This window comes from Chiloscyllium plagiosum, chromosome 30, assembly GCF_004010195.1.
Source record: "Chiloscyllium plagiosum isolate BGI_BamShark_2017 chromosome 30, ASM401019v2, whole genome shotgun sequence".
Lineage (NCBI taxonomy): Eukaryota > Metazoa > Chordata > Chondrichthyes > Orectolobiformes > Hemiscylliidae > Chiloscyllium > Chiloscyllium plagiosum.
Genome location: NC_057739.1, coordinates 3,215,011 through 3,234,844, shown reverse-complemented (window position 1 = coordinate 3,234,844; position 19,834 = coordinate 3,215,011). Strand labels below are relative to the sequence as shown.

The following is a 19,834-nucleotide window of genomic DNA, read 5'->3' as shown; positions in this document are numbered from 1 at the left end:
TGATGGGGATGTTGTCAAGGGAATGTTGCTTTCCATTTACTTAGATTTTAAAAGAGTAGAAGCAGTTTTACTCTAAATCAAACCCTGTGCTGTTCCTGTTCTGGGAGTGTTTGCTGGGGCCTCTGTAGGGGGAAGTTTACTTGGTATCTAACCCAGTGCTGTCCCTATCCTGGGGGTGTTTGGTGGGGATAGTGTTGAGGGAGCTTTACTCTGTAACACAAACCAGTCATCCAAAAAATTGAGAAAATTTCAACGCCCACCCCAATCTAATGCTGTGCTGTACCTGTCCTGGGGGTGTTTGATGGGGCAATAAAGAGGAAGGTTTACTCTGTGTGTCTGTGCGTATATGAAAAAGAATTTGAGAGGATCCTTTCATTCAGAAGTGTTTTTTGGGGATTGAGAAAACTCCCATTGGGTAATGGATTGAGGTTAGTGATTTGCTGGTAATTCTCTAATGAAGTTATGTTCTCCCTGCCAGGATGAGAGGGGGTCTGGCGCTGATTCGGTGGATACACCAGCCATCCTGGCTATTAAAAAGCTGAGGAAGACGTTCCCAACGTTGGTAATTGCCTGTGATGTCTGCCTCTGTCCATACACTTCCCATGGGCACTGTGGTAAGCAAACACTGGGGGTTAAAATCTTCTGCACTGACCTCCACCAGGTGCCAAGTCACTGTGATCTCTGAACTCAGTGTTACAAAATGGGATTCTTCAAATGCTCTGAGATAAAGAGTTATCCTAGGTCAGATGATCAGTGAGGGAACACTGTGTGTCTGAGTCAAGCCAAGATAGTTTATTTGTTCATGGAATATGGCATTGTTGGCTAGGCCACATTTTCTACCCATCCCTAATTGTCCTGCTGCAGTTGATGCTAAGCTGTCTCTGTGCTGGTAGGCAGTTCCAGAATCTTGACCCAGCCACAGTGAAGGAACAGAAATACAATCCCGAAATTCCCTTGTCTTCCTAGTTGGTAGATTTTGAAAATGCTGCTGAGTGAGGCAGTGGCTGCAGTTGTATAGGGGTGTGGGGAAGGATGGCTGCAATGAGTTTGATTCTAAGAGCAACTAGCACAGTTGAGGAAATTGGGAAACATGGATATTTAGCTAATTTTAATGATCGGTGTTCACTGCTATAACATCTATCAGAGTCCTTCTCAAACCAGACCTGAGCTGCAAACACACAGGAGTGCAAGTCTGGTGGCACTTTGCCACCGTCAGGCAGCTGCAGGTATACTGTAGTTGGAGGAGGGAGGTGGTTCTGGCCTCAATCAGGGAAGGGGGAATCCCAGGGAAAGGTAGGCCCAAAGCCTCCATGTGAGGTTTGGAGCATTTTGGCCCTTTCCATCCAACAATGAATTAAATTTCAGTTTTGCCAGCTAGGGTATCTTTGGATCCTCGATCCTTAATCCTCTCTCAGTTGGTTTGATCTGACGGTGAAGCCATATTCCAGGTCCCGAATGGCCACCAGGGATAAAGACAGGTAATGGACACCGCACTAAGAGTTGATGGGCAGATAAAAGACCATAGTTTGGGGTAAGAGCAGGTAATGGGCACCACAACTAGTAATAATAGGCTCCATACCAGGTGGTAAAAGCAGATAATGGGCATCATACTCAGTGGTAATATGTTTGGTTTGTTTATTCTAGGAATACTCCGGAAGGATGAGACGTTGAATAATGAAGCAAGCTGTCAGAGGCTGGCAGAGGTAGCACTGGCCTATGCCAAGGCAGGTGTGTGCAGAAACTAAGACCAACAAACTGTCCAAAAATCGATATTTTTATAACATGGTGAAACAGAGTGGCAGACCAATCAGGAAATCCCTCCTGTATCTCTCAAATGTTAACATGTTCACAGGTACATGGGGCTTGGATGTTGGAGTAGGCCGTCAATACTGCTGTACCATTCTGGAAGATTTTGGCTAATCTCTGCTCCATTTTTCAGTCTGCCTCCCATATCCCTTGATTCTGTTTTGTGCCCAAAAAATCTATAAAAACATATTCAATGCTCAAGTTTCCACTGTTGTCTGGGGAATTCCACAGAGTAATGACTGTCTGGGAGAAATAAGTGCTCCTCATCTTGAAAATGACCTCTTATTCTTAAACTGTGTCATCTAGTCCTAGTCTTTCCTCAAGAGGAGCCATCTTCCTGATATCCACCCTATCATAGATTTATTATGTTTCAAAGAAGTCGTCTCTTATTACCTCCACCTCAATAGTTACAGGCTCATCCTGTTTAGCTTATCTTCTTTAGAAAACATCTTTAATAAGCTCTACCCTCATCGATCACCTTTGTCACCTCCTCAATAAAATCAATCAAGTTAGTAAGACATGATCTAAGCTATGCTGACTGTCACTAATTAGGCCATGCTTTTTCAAAGGCATGCCTCTGCAACGGCTTCCCAACCATCGATGTAAGACTCACCAGTCTCTTGGTACAGAAGCAATGAGTAACAAATGGTGAAACTGAAGATCCTGTTGACCTGTTACAATGAGTCTGAAATTAGTATATACTTAATATTTAAACAAAGAGGCTGTTGCTCATCTGTTGAAAGCCATCCTATTACGGGATGTTCCAGAAGCTTGCTGTGCAGTTCAGTTAAACAAAGGGAAAGTGTTTTATACTAAAACCAGTGAAGGGGAATCAAGTTACTAAGAGGCTCTGTAGAGTCACAACAGCGGTTTAATATTCTAGTTCCGTACTGACGGCTTTATATCTTTCTCTGCTAGAATCCAGCCCAGATCTAGACAAGTAAAGGACGAGGCTCCACTTTCTGATGATAAACTGGGCACCGCAAAGGTCTTACACAATGGCATTTGAGATGTCGGCATGGAGCAAACATCACTGGACTAGTCATCTAGATGTCCAGACTAATATTCTGGGGGCATACTACCACAGCATCGATTGGAATTTAAATTCAGTTAACGAATCTGGAATTGAAAGTTGATTTCAGTCATAATCACTATCACCGATTGTCATCAAATCCATCTGGTTCACTAATAGAAGGAAATCTTACCTGGTCTAGCCTACATGTGACTCCAGGCCCACAGAAATGTAGTTGACTCTTATCTGCTCCCTGAAATTGCCTAGCAATTCCTTCAATTCATGTGAATTTGTGGGCGGCACGGTGGCACAGTGGTTAGCACTGCAGCCTCACAGCGCCAGAGACCCGGGTTCAATTCCCGCCTCAGGCGACTGACTGTGTGGAGTTTGCACATTCTCCCCGTGACTGCGTGGGTTTCCTCCGGGTGCTCCGGTTTCCTCCCACAATCCAAAAATGTGCAGGTTAGGTGAATTGGCCACGCTAAATTGCCCGTAGTGTTAGGTAAGGGGTAAAGGTAGGAGAATGGGTCTGGGTGGGTTACACTTCGGCGGGTTGGTGTGGACTTGTTGGGCCGAAGGGCCTGTTTCCACACTGTAGGTAATCTAATCTAATTCAATTAGGGACAGGCAACAATACTGGCCTTGTCAGCAACGCCCATCACGTAAGACAATAAAGAAGAAAATATCTTGGATATGGGAATGAATTCTGTAGGAGGGAACAAAAGTCTCCTGATTCTGAGGAGAAGCTGATAGAGTGCTGGCAGCCAGGCAATATTCAGCCCCAGGCAGAATGGGGGAATGTCATCAGTGTAATGAGGTTGGATCATCTCAATCCAGTTCTCAATGGTTGGAAATCTATTGTAACAATTCCTGTCATTCACTGAGGGTACCAAACAAACTCAACATATGCTCCACTGGCTGCAGAAGCCCAGTTATTTAAACATTTTGATTAAATTGTATGAATCTGGACGAAGATCTAATCCAACACTTCATTCTTTGTGACTGCCCAAGCCAGCCTTAATATCCCTGTTTGTTTTTTTAACAGCTATGCTAACAATAGATTGCACTGTCTGTTCAAGTCTCCCATTGTGTGGGAAACTTCCTCATTATGTGTGACTAAGAATTTGCAATTGGTCTGCTTTCAGGATGCCATATTGTAGCTCCGTCAGATATGATGGATGGCAGAGTTGGAGCAATAAAACAGGCTCTGGTTGCCAATGAGCTGGGAAACAAGGTAAAGAAGCTCTTAATACAGTTCCAACTGGGCTATTTAGATATGTTAATGCTTGCCCCTCATTCTGAGATATTTATCCCGGTGGAATGCAAATATTAAATCTTTTGATCTGTTGTTTCTTCAATGCCCAACTGTCTCCGCCTCTCCTGAACACAATAAATTTTACATACGTAGTCATGTATTTAGAATCTTCATTATATCATTAATAACAGATACCTAAATCTTCAGCCAGTGATCATAGCCAAACTCCCGTCTTATTTCCAGCAAAACCTTTCCGGGGTGTTGAGAGGTGGTAATTCTGGCCAATTTGCCTCCTTTTCCTATCCGATTGCGTTGAGCCCAGTGTGACCCCAGCCAAGAACACAGCTCAACAAGGAGCGAGGAGTCAACCTGTGGCTTTCAGTTTTAGTGTATAATTTAGTGCATTGATCAGGACATTAGTGCAGGGCAAGGGGGAGACATTGATTGGATAGATAATGAGCTAGATAATGAAGTCATTGTGACTAAGGGGAAGAGTGGGCAGGGAGTACACGATGAACACAAAGGGACAGGTGGTCTGAAGTCCATTTGTTTTAATATGAAATGTGTAGTAGGTAAGGTCGATGACCTTAGTGCTTTGATCAGTACCTGCGAGTATGATGTTATTGCTATTACTGAGACGTGTTTGAGGGAAGGGCAAGATTGGCAACTAAATATCTCAGGATATAGATGCTTCAGGCGGGATAGAGAGGGAGGTAAAGGGAAGAGTTGCATTACTGGTCAGAGAGGATATCACAGCTGTGCTGAAGGAGGGCACTACGGAGGACTCGACTAGTGAGGCATTATGGACAGAGCTCAGAAATAGGAAGGGTGCTGTAATAATGTTGGGGCTGAGAGATAGAGGTACAAATATATAAACAGATTATGGAAAGATGTGGGAGCAACAGGGTGGTGGATATGGGAGATTTTAATTTTCCCAACATTGACTGGGATTTTCTTAGGTTTAGAGGGAGCAGAATTTGTAAGGAGCGATTTTATAGTATTACGTAAATAGTCCAAGTCGGGAAGGGGCCGTACTGGACCTAGTGTTGGGGAATAGGCCCAGTCAGGTGGTTGAAGTTTCAGTAGGGAATTACTTTTGGAATAGTAATCACAATTCCATAAGTTTTAGAATACTCATAGACAAAGATAAGAGTGGTCCTAAAGGAAGACTGCTAAATTGGGGGAAATCAAACGATAGCAAAATTTGGCAAGAGCTGGGGAATATGGATTGGGAGCAGCTGTTTTAGGGTAAATCCACATTTGATATGTGGGAGGCTTTCAAAGAAAGGTAGATTAGAGTGCAGGAGAGAGATGTTCCTGTGAAAATGAGGGATAGAAATGGCAAGATTAGGGAACCATAGATGAGAGGTGAAATTGTGAGACTAGCTAAGAGGAAAAAGGAAGCATACATTAGGTCTACGCGACTGAAAACTAACACAGCTTTGGGAGGATAGTAGGAGGGGTCATGAGATATCTTTAGCAAACAGAGTTAAGAAAAATCCCAAAGCCTTTTATTCGTATATAAGGAGCAAGAGGGTAACTAGAGAAAGGGTTGGCCCACTCAAGGACAAAGGAGGAAAGTTACGCGTGGAGTCAGAGAAAATGGGTGAGATTCTTAATGAGGACTTTGCATCGGTATTCACCGAGGAGAGGGACATGACGGATGTTGCGGTGAGGAATAGATATTTGATTACTCTAGGGCAAGTCAAAATAAGGAGGGAGGAAGTGTTGGGTATTCCAAAAGGCATTAAGGTGGACAAGTCTCCACGTCTGAATGGGATCTATCCCAGGTTACTGAGGGAAGCAAGAGAGAAATAGCTGGGGCCTTAACAGATATTTTTGCAGCATCCTTGAACATGGGTGAGGTCCCAGAAGACTGTAGAATCACTAATTGTTGTCCCCTTGTTTAAGAAGGGTAGCAGGGATAATCCAGGTAATTATAGATGGGTGAGCCTGACGTCAGTGGTAGGGAAGCTGCTGGAGAAGATACTGAGGGATAGGATCTATTTATGTTTGGAAGAAAATGGGCTTATCAATGGTCGGCAACATGGCTTTGTGCAGGGACAGTCATCATTACCAACTTAATAGAACTCTTTGAGGAAGTGACAAAGTTGATTGATGAGGGAAGGGCTGTAGATGTCATATACATGGACTTCAATAAGGCATTTTGATAAGGTTCCCATGGTAGGCTGATGGAGAAAGTGAAAGTCGCATGGGGTCCAGGGTGTTCTAGCTAGACGGATAGAGAACTGGCTGGGCAACAGGAGACAGAGTAGTAGTGGAAGGGAGTTTCTCAAAATGGAGACCTGTGACCAGTGGTGTTCCACAGGGATCCGTGCTGGGACCACTGTTGTTTGCGATATACAGAAATGATCTGGAGGAAGGTGTAGGTGGTCTGATTTGCAAATTTGCAGATGACACTAAGATTGGTGGCGTAGCAGATAGTGAAGGGGGCTGTCAGAGAATACAGCAGAACATAGATAGATTGGAGAGTTGGGGGGAGAAATGGCAGATGGAGTTCAATCCGGGCAAATGCAAGGTGTGATGCATTTTGGAAGATCCAATTCAAGAGCGAACCATACAGTAAGTGGAAAAGTCCTGGGGAAAACTGATGTACAGAGAGATCTGGGTGTTCAGGTCCACTGTTCCCTGAAGGTGGCAACGCAGGTCAATAGAGTAGTCAAGAAGGCATATGGCATGCTTTCCTTCATCAGATTGGGTATTGAATACAAGAGTTAGCAAATCATGTTACAATTGTATAAGACTTTGGTTCAGCCACATTGGGAATACTGCGTACAGTTGTGGTCACCACATTACCAAAAGATGTGGATGCTTTGGAGAGGGTGCAGAGGAGGTTCACCAGGATGTTGTCTAGTATGGAGGGCACTAGCTATGAAGAGAGGTTGAGTAGATTAGGATTATTTCCATTAGAAAGATGGAGGTTGGGAGGGACCTGATTGAGGTCTACAAAATGATGAGAGGTATAGACTGGGTGGATAGCAAGAATGGGGGACCAATTACTAGGGGTCACGAGTTCAAAGTGAGAGGGGAAAAGTTTAAGGGAGATAAGTTCTTTACTCAGAGGGTGGTGGGTGCCTTGAATGTGTTGCCAGCGGAGGCGCTAATGATAGCGTCATTTAAGATGTATCTAGACAGATCCATGAATGGGCAGGGAGCAGAGGGATCCTGATCCTTTGAAAATAGGCAACAGGTTTAGATAGGGGATCTGGATCAGCACAGGCTTGGAGACCGAAGGGTCTGTTCCTGTGCTGTAATTTTCTTTGTTCTTTGTGAAGGTTCAGTGGGGATGGGACATTGAAGTGTAAAATCTGTGGTGTTCGGTCTTTAACACTGTTATTTGATGTATTCCCCTGCAGGTTGCATTGATGAGCTACAGTGCAAAGTTTGCATCGTGCTTTTATGGGCCTTTCCGGTGAGTTGCAGCATTTTAAATCTCAGTTTGAGTTGATTCAGCTATGTGAGCTGCATTGTGGTCTCTGTAGATCTATGGGCTGGAGTGTGCATCATAAACTGCATTAATCTGTGTGCTGCAGTATGGGTCTGTGTGGATTCGTGGGCTGTACTGTGGGTCTCTATAGATCTATTGGCTGCAGTGTGTGTCATAGGCTGCATTAGTCTGTGCATTACAGGGTGAGCTTGTCCTGTATTGGGAGATCAGGTGAAGAATTTAGGTGGATTTCTTTACACAAAGCAATCGTGACTGTGGAAGCTGCTACCACATGGACTGTATGTAACCAACAGCATTCACAATTTTAGGGTATGCTTGATGCATACGTGAAGGTTAGTGGAAACAAAGATATAAGGTTGGACAGTTAAGCTTGCACAGACTTGTTGGGCTAAATGACCTTATAGATTGATGCAAATTCTTTGTAATTTTGTACACTTTGTTACCAGTGATGCTGCCCAATCAAAACCGGCCTTTGGTGATCGGAGGTGTTACCAGTTGCCACCAGGTGCCAGGGGATTGGCAATCCGAGCTGTGGTAAGTCTGCGTCATAAGTTCAGTCAGCATCCAAGATGTGATTCAAAGTTAGAATCCAAAGTCTTGGATAGAATCACAGACAATGAATGAGACATAAGGAGCCATTTAGCCCATTGCTGGTTGGTGAAGGTGAACGGCCTCTTTCTGTATCATAACAGTTTTGTAAAAGCTTCCCAGTCTAACCCCACATTCTTGCACTTGATCTGTAGGCCTCAGGCATCATGGCTCTTCAAAGAGATTCATCATGTGCTGAGAGTTTCTGACTCTACCATACTTTCAGGCAATGATTCTAGGTCCCTACAAACCTCTCATTTAAAAAAAAAGTCTTCTTATTTTCCCTTCCAAAAATTACTTTTTTCCCTGGTTTTGATCCCTCTGCTGAGCTAAATAGATCAGCCCTCTATACCTAGGCTTGTCATCATCATAGAATCCCTAGAGTGTGGAAACAGGCCCTTCAGCCCAACAAATCCACATCAACCCTCCGAAGAGTAACCCACCCAAACCCATTCCCCATTACTCCACATTTACCCTTGACTAATGCACCTAACCTACACATCCCTGAACACTATGGGCAATTTAGCATGGCCAATTCACCTAATCTGCACATCTTTGGGTTGTAGGAGGAAACTGGAGCACCAGGAGGAAACCCACGCAGACATGGGAAGAATGTGCAAACTCTACACAGACAGTCGCCCGTGGCTGGAATTGAACCCGGGTCCCTGGTGCTGTGAGGCAGCAGTAACTGTTGCACTACTGTGCCGCATTTTATACACTTCAATTAAATTATCCCCCAGACTCCTCTGTTCCATCCTGTCCCAATCTCTCCCCATCATTAAAATTTCCAACCTAGCAATATCTTCCTAATCCTATTATGAACGCTCTCCGGTGCAGTTACGTCTTTCCCTGTAATGTGACTGTATCTTTGATTTCACTGATGTATACAATTTTGGTGTAACCTCTCTGTTCTCATGTTCACTGCTTTGACAAATGAAGGAAAGTATAGCATATGGTGTCTTAATCTCTTTACTGACCTATCTTTCTACCTTTAAGGAGCATGCAGTCAAAGGTCTCCATGTTCCTTTATAATTTCCAGTATCTTCTCATTTATTGCCTTGTTGCACCTCCGAAAGTGCATCACCTTGTCCTTCTCTGAATGTATTGCATTTTCCACTGCCCAACTGAAAAGACCACTTTTGTCTTCATGCAGTCCAAAGCTTTCATGTTCCTTTATAATTTCCAGTATCTTCTCATTTATTGCCTTGTTGCACTTCCGAAGGTGCATCACCTTGTCCTTCTCTGAATGTATTGCATTTTCCACTGCCCAACTGAAAAGACCACTTTTGTCTTCATGCAGTCCAAAGCTTTTTCCCCATCGCCAACGTCATCTGCAACCTCTTTATCATACTCCCGACATTTGAGTCTAAGTCATTACAAGAAGCAAACATCCATGTACTGAGCCCTGTGAAACTCCACTGAGAACATTCCTCCAGTTGCAAAGCATCCAACAAACATTACCCTTTGTTTCCTGACACTGAGCCAATTTGCTTGGAACCCAGTTGCTTTTACTTTCTCAAGCAGCCTGCCATGTGGGACTTTGCAGAAATCCACAGCAAGCACAGTCACCGTATTTTCCTCATCACTTGTCATTTCCTCAAAAAACATTCAGGCAAGGTTGTCATGAAGACATGACCTTCACAAAACAAATCAATGCTGACCTTACTTTCTTGACTGATACCTTTCTAAATGAAGGTTTAGACTATGTCTCAAAATTGATTTTGATAAATTTGCTGATAACCAAAGTTAAGCTAACTGTCCTATAGGTACAAGTTCTCCGCCTTCCACTTTAAACAACGATACCGTCTAAGAAGACAGGAGGTCTATTTTGTCCATGCCATTAATACCAAGCTAACAACTTCACCATATGGAATGTGAGAGCAGGAGTCGCGGGAACAAAACCCTATCGTCAATCCCTCAGCAAATCCAGTTGGGCAGGAGATGTCAGTCTTGTAATCAGCACCAATTAACTTTAAAATAGTTGCAAGGATGTGGCAGGGAAAGATTACGTCTGACAGGAAAGTTTTTGACAAGGTTTTGCTTGGGAGACGGGTCAAGGTGAATGGGATCCAGGGCAATTTGGCAAATTAAATCCAAAATTGGCTTATTGGCAAGAAACAGGGAGATGGTTGAACAGTTTACCACAGGGTTTGGTACTGGGTCCCTTGCTGTTTGTGGTGTACATCAATGATCTACAGTCATAGAGTCACAGAGTTGTACAGCATGGAAAAAGATCCTTGGTCCAACTCATCCATGCTGACTAGACATCCTAAAATAATCTAGTCCCATTTGCCAGCATTTGGCCCATATCCCTCTAAACCCTTCCTATTCATGTACCCATCCAAATGCCTTTTAAATGTTGTAATTGTACCAGTCTCCACCAGTTCCTCTAGCAGCTCATTCCATACACATACTACCTTTCGCCTGAAATAGTTGCCACTTACGTCCATTTTAAATATTTCCCTCTGACCTTAAAGCTATGCCCTCTAGTTTCAGACTTCCCTACCCTGGGAAAAGACCTTGGTTGTTCACCCTACCCATGCCCCTCATAATTTTATAAACTTCTCTAAGGTCATCCCTCAGCATCGGAAGCTCCAGAGAAAATAACCCCAGCCTATTCAGCCTCTCCCTATAGCTCAAACCCTCAACCCTGGCAACATCCTTGTAAATCTTTTCTGAACCCGATCTACACATGAATGTAGAAAGTTTGATTATTAAGTTTACAAATGACACAAAAAATTTGTGTGGTACATAGCAAGGAGAAAAGCTGCGTGTCTGCGTGGGTTTCCTCCGGGGGCTCCGGTTTCCTCCCACAGTCCAAAGATGTGCAAGTCAGGTGAATTGGCCATGCTAAATTGCCCGTAGTGTTAGGTAAAGGGGTAAATGTAGGGGTATGGGTGGGTTACGCTTCGGCGGGTCGGTGTGGACTTGTTGGGCCGAAGGGCCTGTTTCCACACTGTAAGTAATCTAATCTAAAAAAGCCTTAGACTAAAGGATGATATGGACAGGCTGGTCAGATACAAGAATCGACGTTTCAGGCATAAGCCCTTCTTCAGGAAACTTACCTCATTCCCGAAATGTCGATTCTCCTGCTCCTTGGATGCTACCTGACCTGCTGTGCTTTTCTAGCAACACATTTTTCAGCTCTGATCTCTGCAGGCCTCACTTTCTCCAGGCTGGTCAGATAACCAGAACAATAGCAAATGGAACTTAATTTTGAAAAGTGTGAGGTGATGCAGTTTGGGACAACTAACAAGGCAAGTGAGAACACAGTGAAGGTTAGATCCATAGGAACTAGAGGATCAGAGGTACCTTGGTGTGCAAGTCCACAGATCCTTGAAGGAAATAGATCAGGTGGATAAGGTGGTTAAGAAGATATATGGGATACTTACCTTTATTAGTGAAAGCATTGAATACTAAAGCAAGGAGCTTATTATGGAGCTGTATGTAACGTTAGTTAGACCATACCTGGAGTACTACGTGCAGTTCTGACCGCCACACTATGGGAAGGCTATGATTTCACTGGAGAGGGTGCAGAGGAGATTCACCAGGACGTTGCCTGGGCTGGAACGATTCAGTGATGAAGACAGATTAGATAGGCTGGGGTTGTGTTCATTATAGCAGAGAAGGCTGAGGGGGGGGATCTAATTGAGATATACAAAGTTCTGAGGCATAGAAAGGGTAGAGAAGAAGCATTTCTCCTTAGTAGAGACATCTATAAATAAATGTAAGGTCAAAGGCAAGATTTAAGGAAGACTTTTTTCACCGAGAGGGTGGTGGGTGATGGATATCTGGAACTTATTGCTTGAAAGGGTAGTCAAGGTGGGAACTGTCATATCAGAGAGACCTTGGGTTTCAGGTACTAATTGTTTGAGGTTTACATATAGATAGGGTGGTTAAGAAGGCGTCTAACATGTTTGCCTTTTTGCTCAGACTTCTCAGTAAAGGAGTTGGGACATATGTTGAGATTGTATAGGATGTTGGTGATGCCTCTTCTGGAGTATTGAGTCTAGTTGCTTTCTTATAGAAAGGATATTATTAAACTGGAGACGATTCAGAAAAGATTTACCAGGATCTTGTTAGGAACGGAGGGTTTGAGTTTTAAGTAGAGTCTAGATAGTTTAGGACTGTTTTCACTGGAGCGTAGGAGGTTGAGGGGTAACCTTATATAGGTTTATAAAATCATGAAAGGTATAGATAAGATAAATTTAATAAGTATGGGATTATGGTCTGGTTTGACAAAAGGGTCTGTTTCCATGCTGTATGACTCTATAAAATTTAATAAGTATTTAGCTAATCACTTGAAAGTGCCACAGCACAGAAGGCTTCAGGCCAAGTGCTGGAAAGTGACACTTGAACAGATAGGTGCTTGTTGATTGACACAAATGGCTTCTTTCTGTACTGTAAAACACTAAGACTCCATGGAAATTTATCTTGTGTGGAAAGAGTTTTAGGGTGCAAGTTGTGTTGTTGTGAAGCTTATTATGTGATTGTATTTTTGCTAGGTAATAAACATCATAAACAGTTTTACGGGTGTAGCAGTTGTGATTCTGGAATGCTAAGATGGACTTTGTGTGTTTAAATCTTACCATAGCAGGTTGTGTGGTTGATGCATTCAGTCTGAAGAATAGAATATGCACAGAAACAAAAACAGAAGTTGTTGGAAAAGCTCAGCATGTCTGGCAGTATCTGTGAAGGGATATCAAAGTTAACTTTTTGGGTCCAGTAACCCTTCCTCAGAACTCCTCAGTTCTGATGAAGGGTCACTGGACCTGAAACGTTAACTTTGATTTCTCTGCACAGATGCTGCCAGACCTGTTGAGCTTTTCAAACAACTTCTGTTTTTGTTTCTGATTTACAGCATCTGCAGTTCTTGTGGTTTTAATTTAGAATATGCACAATATTAGAATCTGTTTGTGACTGAGGGCAGTTGTTCTCAGTCACACCTAAAAGGAGTAAATAATTGCTAACACCTATCATAATTTTTAAAGACACCATTGGCTGGCAAAGATAAAGCCTGCCAAAGTTAGGATTGCTGTCTCTGTTTTTTAGGAATACATGTAGCAATCTGTGGTTCCCCATTATTAGGGATATGGGCATCAAATCCTACCACATCCTCATTACTGGGAATGTAGATAACCATCCTTTGCTCTCGGTTTATTGGTTATGTGGTCAATGATCCCTGTTTCTCTCTGGTTATTGGGAGTGTTGGTAGCGATCCCCCAGCTTTTCCAGTTTTTGGGAATGTGGACAGCAACCAGAACAGCTCTCTTTAGTTATCAGGAATGTGGTCAGTGATTCCCAGCTCCCTGCAATCTTTGGGAATTTGGATAGTGAATCCTGGCTCTCTGGTTTTTGGGAATTTGGGCAGCAATTACTGACTCTTTCTGGTTATTGAGAATGTGGACAACAATCTCTGGCTGTATCTTGTTATTGGAATTGTGCACGGTTGAGATGTGAGTCTATCTGTGTGTCAGTGCATTACTGGAATTAACTGTTTGCTCATTTGGTGCAGGACCGTGATGTGCATGAAGGAGCGGATATGCTGATGGTCAAACCGGGAATGCCTTACCTGGACATTGTCCGAGAGGTGAAAAACAAAGTAAGTTTGTGGACATTCCTAGAGGAGAAAGTGAGGTCTGCAGATGCTGGAGATCAGAGCTGAAGAAGGGCTTATGCCCGAAACGTCGATTCTCCTGTTCCCTGGATGCTGCCTGACCTGCTGCGCCTTTCCAGCAACACATTTTCAGCTGTGGACATTCCTAACCCATTAGCTGTGTCAGGGTGACAGGTTGAGTAGATTGGGCTTCTATACTTTGTAGTTTAGAAGAATGATAAGAGACTTTATTGAAATAAACAATTCTTGAGAAGACATCACAGGGTAGAAGGCAGAGAGATTATTTCCCACTTTAGGAAAGGGCATAATCTCAGAGTAAGGTGTTCACCCATTTAAGATAGAAATGAGGAATCTTTTCCCTGAGGGTAATGAATATAGAATTCTTTACCACAAAGGTATTAAGTATGGGATGAGATGGATTTTTAACAGCGTAGGAATCAAAGGTTTTAGAGATAAGGCAGGAAGGTGGAGTTGAGGATTATCAAATCAGCCGTGATCTTATTTAATTGTGGAGTAGACTAAAGCGGGTGAACGGTCTACTTCTGCTCCTACACTTTATGGTTTAATAGTGTTTTAGGCTCCTTTGTTTGACAGTGGGATGAGCTGCAAAAGGTTTTTTTCTTCAATAACATATTCTGTGTTCTCAACAATACCGAATCATGGAATGACAGAAGGAGCCTGCTTGGCCATCCCAGTAATGCTGAGGAAGTTAGCACAAGATGTTGGTTTCACAGGCACCACCAGTTAATTATGATCCTGTCCAAGTGATCTTTTCAATGCCTGCGATGGTCAGCGCTAGCTCAGAATTCTGTCTGCATAACGTAAACCAAAGGCTGTATGTGGTCCAGTATTATCAGGTCAAGGAACTCTTCTCATCACGCATCTTGCTGATATTGTTAACAAAGTGAAAACCTTCAAAATTACTGGGAAAAGATATTTTAACTTTAAATTTAGGAAGGTTTGTGACATAGGGCAATGTATAAAGCAAGTGTGTTTGTCAGAGGAAGGGCTTATCTTCAAAGCTGCTGTTTTCCTGCTCTTGGAAGGTTGAGTCATATTACTATAGCTTTTATTAAGCAGGGCACATTTTAATTTATTTCTGAGTAACTTGTTTTGTCAGCTTATTAAGTCAGGAGTATTCTTGTCGTGATGAGGTGACACTCTAAGCTATATTCTGAATTTTCTGCCTCCTACATTCTAATGGGCTTCCTTCATTTCTGGGTCAAATTGATGTCACTGACCGTGAAATAAGGCTCACTGCAGCCACTAGCATATGCTTTTTGGGATAAGGGTTTCACAATGCATCAAAACATCGTGATGATTTCTGTGAATATACTGACTTGTTGCCATTATTGAATGCTTGGATTTAGCAGTTAAGTCATGTGTCACGTTCCTTTCAGCACCCCTCATATCCGCTGGCAATTTACCATGTCTCAGGAGAGTTTGCGATGCTGTGGCATGGAGCACAGGCTGGAGCATTTGACCTCAGGACAGCTGTCATGGAGGCTCTGACCAGCTTCAGGAGAGCAGGTAACGGTCTTTAGCACACAACCAGCATTTCTTCCAATTGTAATTGTATTGTACTTAGCTGTGGCTATGTAAATGGATGTGCTTCAGCTTGTTTTTAATCAATGATACTAGTGCATTTACCAATAAGATATTCACTTAGGGAATTTGCTGGAGCATATTCTGTGCTCACATGAACAGAATAAAGGTAGTTTGGGTTTCTGCCAATCAATAAACTTCTTTTGGGTAGTGTTATATGCTGATGACCCCTACTAATTTCTCTCCTCAATCCTAAAGGAGGTTACTGTTGCTGGGTGATGGTTGACTGGCTGTGACAATGGGTGCCATGATCAAATTACCCTTCACCTGGTGTGAATCTGGACAATATATTGTGACCAGCTATTCAACTGATTCGGCATCACCATTCAAGACAACACCTGTATCCAATATGCATGTGCACTGACATACACAATTTACAGAGTTAAAAGGACTGGGGAGAAATTCTGACTTGCTCTTGTTGCTCTTCAATATTTTGAAGTTGGCATTTGCCCACTGGGTCACTTAGCTCCATTGTGCACTGAGTTTTAGGATCTCTGTAAATATTGTTTAGCGTGTCCAGGAGCCAGGCAGCAGTTGGGTTACATGTACAAAAGTTGACCAGTGCTTCCTGGAATGTTCTTACATGTTCTTCAGGTTGGCTGGGGCCAGGGGTTGCAAGGGTGGGCAGAGCCAATAACTAGTCCAGCATGCCACTGTGTCAGTGCTGTACTTAGCTGGACAGTAAGTTATTTTACCCATTCCATAAAAATGAATATTCCTGGCATAGCAGCTTACAAAACTGTTCAGTTTTGGATAGCCAAATTTGAGACATTGTGTCTACACAGTGGACTGGCCCGGATGGGATTTTCTATAGGGGGCTCATTTTTTTGTGGGATCTGTTGCAAGGATATTCTTATCGTTCCCTATCCCCCTTCAGGAGGATGTTGAGGTATGTGACTCATGCTATGGGCTTATCCAGTTTGGTCTTCATTGTAGTATAAAGTTAACGTACCTGTGTGCTGTCCTTATAGGTGCTGATATCATCATCACATACTATGTGCCACAGATCTTGAAATGGCTGAAGGATATTTGATGCTGCCTCCACTGGTATACAAAATATACAGGGTTATGTTTTAAATTATTCCCACGGACCTCTCTCTCCTGTTCATGTATGCCATGTCTCCCATTCACCCCTCTCCCATGCAATATTCATGTTCACCTGCTCCTTCCATTTCTGTTCTTGTCTGCTATTATAAACTGATATTATACCAAATACATGCTTTTAAACCAGAACTCTTGTGCTAGACCAAAAATGGATTTTTACAGACATGTTTAGTTGCATAATGTGTGTGAATGGAAGAGAAAATGAGAAAGTCAATGAAGTGAGCTGTAAGTGGTTGAAAGACTGTTCAAGTGTCTGATTTTTATATAGGCTCTGTTATGCACTGCAAGCACACAGAACATCAGGGATCTTAAAATGAATAAATTGACAGGATTTGTGAATAAATCATGTGACAAGGATTTTATTGCGACCGCGGCTGCCATGTGCCTTTAATGCGTTTGAACATGCATTACCAATATTAGCTATAATTGAAATGTGAAACCCTGTGAATAACTGCAAACTAAATAGAATTTTCTGTTTTAATAAAAACAAATTAGGAATCTAAATGCTATTTACTCTGCCTCTTGCAGCCTGATTGTGTCACTTCTTTTGAATTTCATCTTTATAATTCTCTGTCCTATTTATAAAACTGCAGCTATGTTTGTAATAGTCATAGCATTGTTGGGTCATACAGCACAGAAACAGATCCTTCAGTCCAACCCATCATGCTGACCAGGTTTCCCAAAATAAACTAGTCTCTTTTGCCTGCAAAAACTGAAGTTGCTGGAAAAGCTCAGCAAATCTGGCAGCATCAATGAAGAGAAATCAGAGCTAATGTTTCAGAAAGGATAACTGGACCCGAAACTTGATTTCTCTTCACAAATGCAGCCCGAACTGCTGAGCTTTTCCAGCAACTTCTGTTTTTGTTTCTGATTTATATTTCCACAGTTCTTTCGGTTCCTATTTGCCTGCATTTAGCCCGTATCTCTCTAAACCTTTTCTATTCATGTACCTGTCCAAATGCCTTTTCAGTGTTATAATTGTACCCACGTCTACCATTTTCTCTGGCAGTTTATTCTATAAATGCACCACTCTCTATGTGAAAAGGTTGCCCCTCAGGTCCCATTTAAATCTTTCCCCCCTTACCTTAAACCTATGCCCTATGGTTTTGAACTTTACCCTATAAAGACCTATGCTATTCACCTTTGAGAATAGAGATATTTTTGATGTCCATTGAGAAATTTGGGTGATAAAACTGAAAAAAGTATTTCCTTCCACAGTATGATTATTATTTATTCCCAGAGTTGGTCCTATACAGTCAGCTGTTAATTTTGAATCTTTACAAAACAGTGATTTGGTTTCAACTGGAATATTGTGTCCAGTTCTGGACCACACAAACGGAAAGCTGTGAAGGCTTTAGAAAGTGTGCAGAAACGATTTATGAAAATAGTTTCAGTTACGTCGATAGATGAGAGAAGCTGGAGTTGTGTTCCTTCGAGGTTTGACAGAGGTGTTCAGAATGATGAGGGGTTTGACCAGGATAGAAAGAAGCAGTTTCCATTGGTGGAAGGCTTCCGAATTGGAGAGTACAAATTTCAGGTGATTGCCACAAGCGATTTAAGCTAACTGTGGAGAAACTTTTTTAATGCAAAAATTGATTAGGATCCAGAATATGATGACTAGGACTGTGATAGAGGCAAGTTTAAATGATGTTTTCAAAAGGAATTAGATAAATCTTTGCAGAACACTGAGGTGGGGTGGGCGCCAGGGAGTGAAACAACTAGCTGAATTGCTTTTGAAGAGTTTGGAATGCTTTTGACAAGCTAAATGGCCTCCTTCAGTGTCATAACAATGCTGTGATTTTGTTCTGACAATGAGTATTAAGCACTGCCATGATTTCCCTGCTCAATAATCTAGATATGAGGTAAGATGCTGTCTACTTAGAGCTAAGATGTTAGAAATTTCTTCATGCAAAAGGGCTTGTGAATCTTTGGAATTCTCTGAGCATAAATTCAATGCTAAGATTGATTGATAAGATTTAAGAAGTTAGAAATACAATGGAAAACTGGAGTTGAAGATTAGTGAATATCTTAATAGATGATAAAGTGGGGGCTGAATTATTTGCTATTCTGTCATGCCCTTATTCCTTACATTCACGGAAATTTGTCAAAAAAGGTAGATGCAATAGACAGAGGTACAGAAATATAGATGATACAGAAAAGATAAAAAAGAGGGAAAGAGTGTATAAAATAGCTTAGTGATTAATGAAAGAGAACACAAAAATATTTTATCAACACATAAATAAGGAAAGTTTGAGCTGACTGATTTCCAAAGAGGAGGTGGTCTTTTGGCTGATGTATTAAATGGCATATTGAATCTTATATCTGTCTTCACTAGAAAAGAGGATGCTACCAAGGCAGCAGTAAGTTGAACAGAGTAGGTGAAGAGGTGACAGTAAATATCTGAGTCAGCTTAAAACAACAGTCACCTGGTCTAAATAAACTGCATCCAGAGATGTTAAGGGAAATAGGGGTGGAAATTGTGGATGCTCTGACTACATTGTTTCGGTCTTTCTGGTCATGGGATTGGAATTAAAAAGGGAGAGAGATGAATTTTGTATCTCCTCCTTTGGACCCATTGAGGCCCAAAACATGCTAACAGATGAATAAAAGTAAAATACTACAGATGCTAGAAATCTGAAACAAAGCAGTAAATGCTTGACAATCTCAGCAAGTCAGGCGGCATCTGTGGACAGATATAGAATTGAGGTTTTAAATCCAGCTTGACTTCATTGGAACTGAAAAGAGCTGTAAGATGCTGATTTTTATGATGCAAGCAGACCAAGATGAGAAGCAAGTGCGATGTACTGTGATAGTGCTGACAGCAAACAACAAAAGCAGTGATAAGGGTTACAAACGAGAGATAAATATGTAAAATAGGTGAAAAGCCATTTTATTTTCCCTTACTGATTGCTGTAACTAAGAGATTTTGCAGTTAGGGTACCAATCACTTGTTCCTTTTGCAAAGAAGTGAAAATAATTTGGAGAAGGGGGCTGTCATGTTGGCTCAGTGGTTAGTACTGCTACCTCACAGCGCCAGTCACTCAGGTTTGATTCCAGCCTCGGGCAACCGACTGTGTGGAGTTTGCATATTCTCCCCTTTTCTGTGTGGGTTTCCTCCCACAATCCAAAGATGTGCAGGTCAGGTAAATTGGCCAAGCTAAATTGCCCATAGTGTTCAGGAATGTGTAGGTTAGGTGCATTAGTCAGAGGTAAAATGTAGAGTAGTACAGTAGGGGAATGGATCTGGGTGGTTTACTCTTCAGAGGGTCGGTGTGGACTTGTTGGGCCGAAGGGCCTGTTTCCACACACTCAGGATTTTACGATTCTATGTAGAAGAAGTGAAGAAAATCTTGGCAAGTAAAAAGGACATTGTCAACA

The 19,834-nt window shown here is 42.2% G+C and overlaps 1 protein-coding gene across 3 annotated transcripts in view; it reads left to right on the top strand.

Moving 5' to 3' along the window:
* The window catches only part of alad (aminolevulinate dehydratase), a 33,523-nt gene extending 16,558 nt beyond the window's left edge, over positions 1-16,965 (top strand). For all 3 annotated transcript variants that reach the window (XM_043719826.1, XM_043719825.1, XM_043719827.1), the window contains exons 5-12: positions 479-614; positions 1,645-1,728; positions 3,964-4,052; positions 7,451-7,506; positions 7,989-8,076; positions 13,646-13,732; positions 15,148-15,277; positions 16,324-16,965. In XM_043719826.1, the coding sequence (XP_043575761.1) occupies positions 479-614; positions 1,645-1,728; positions 3,964-4,052; positions 7,451-7,506; positions 7,989-8,076; positions 13,646-13,732; positions 15,148-15,277; positions 16,324-16,385 (732 nt within the window). In that variant the 3' untranslated portion in view covers positions 16,386-16,965. The remainder of the gene's footprint in view (positions 1-478; positions 615-1,644; positions 1,729-3,963; positions 4,053-7,450; positions 7,507-7,988; positions 8,077-13,645; positions 13,733-15,147; positions 15,278-16,323) is intronic.
* The last annotated feature ends 2,869 nt before the right edge of the window (positions 16,966-19,834 follow it).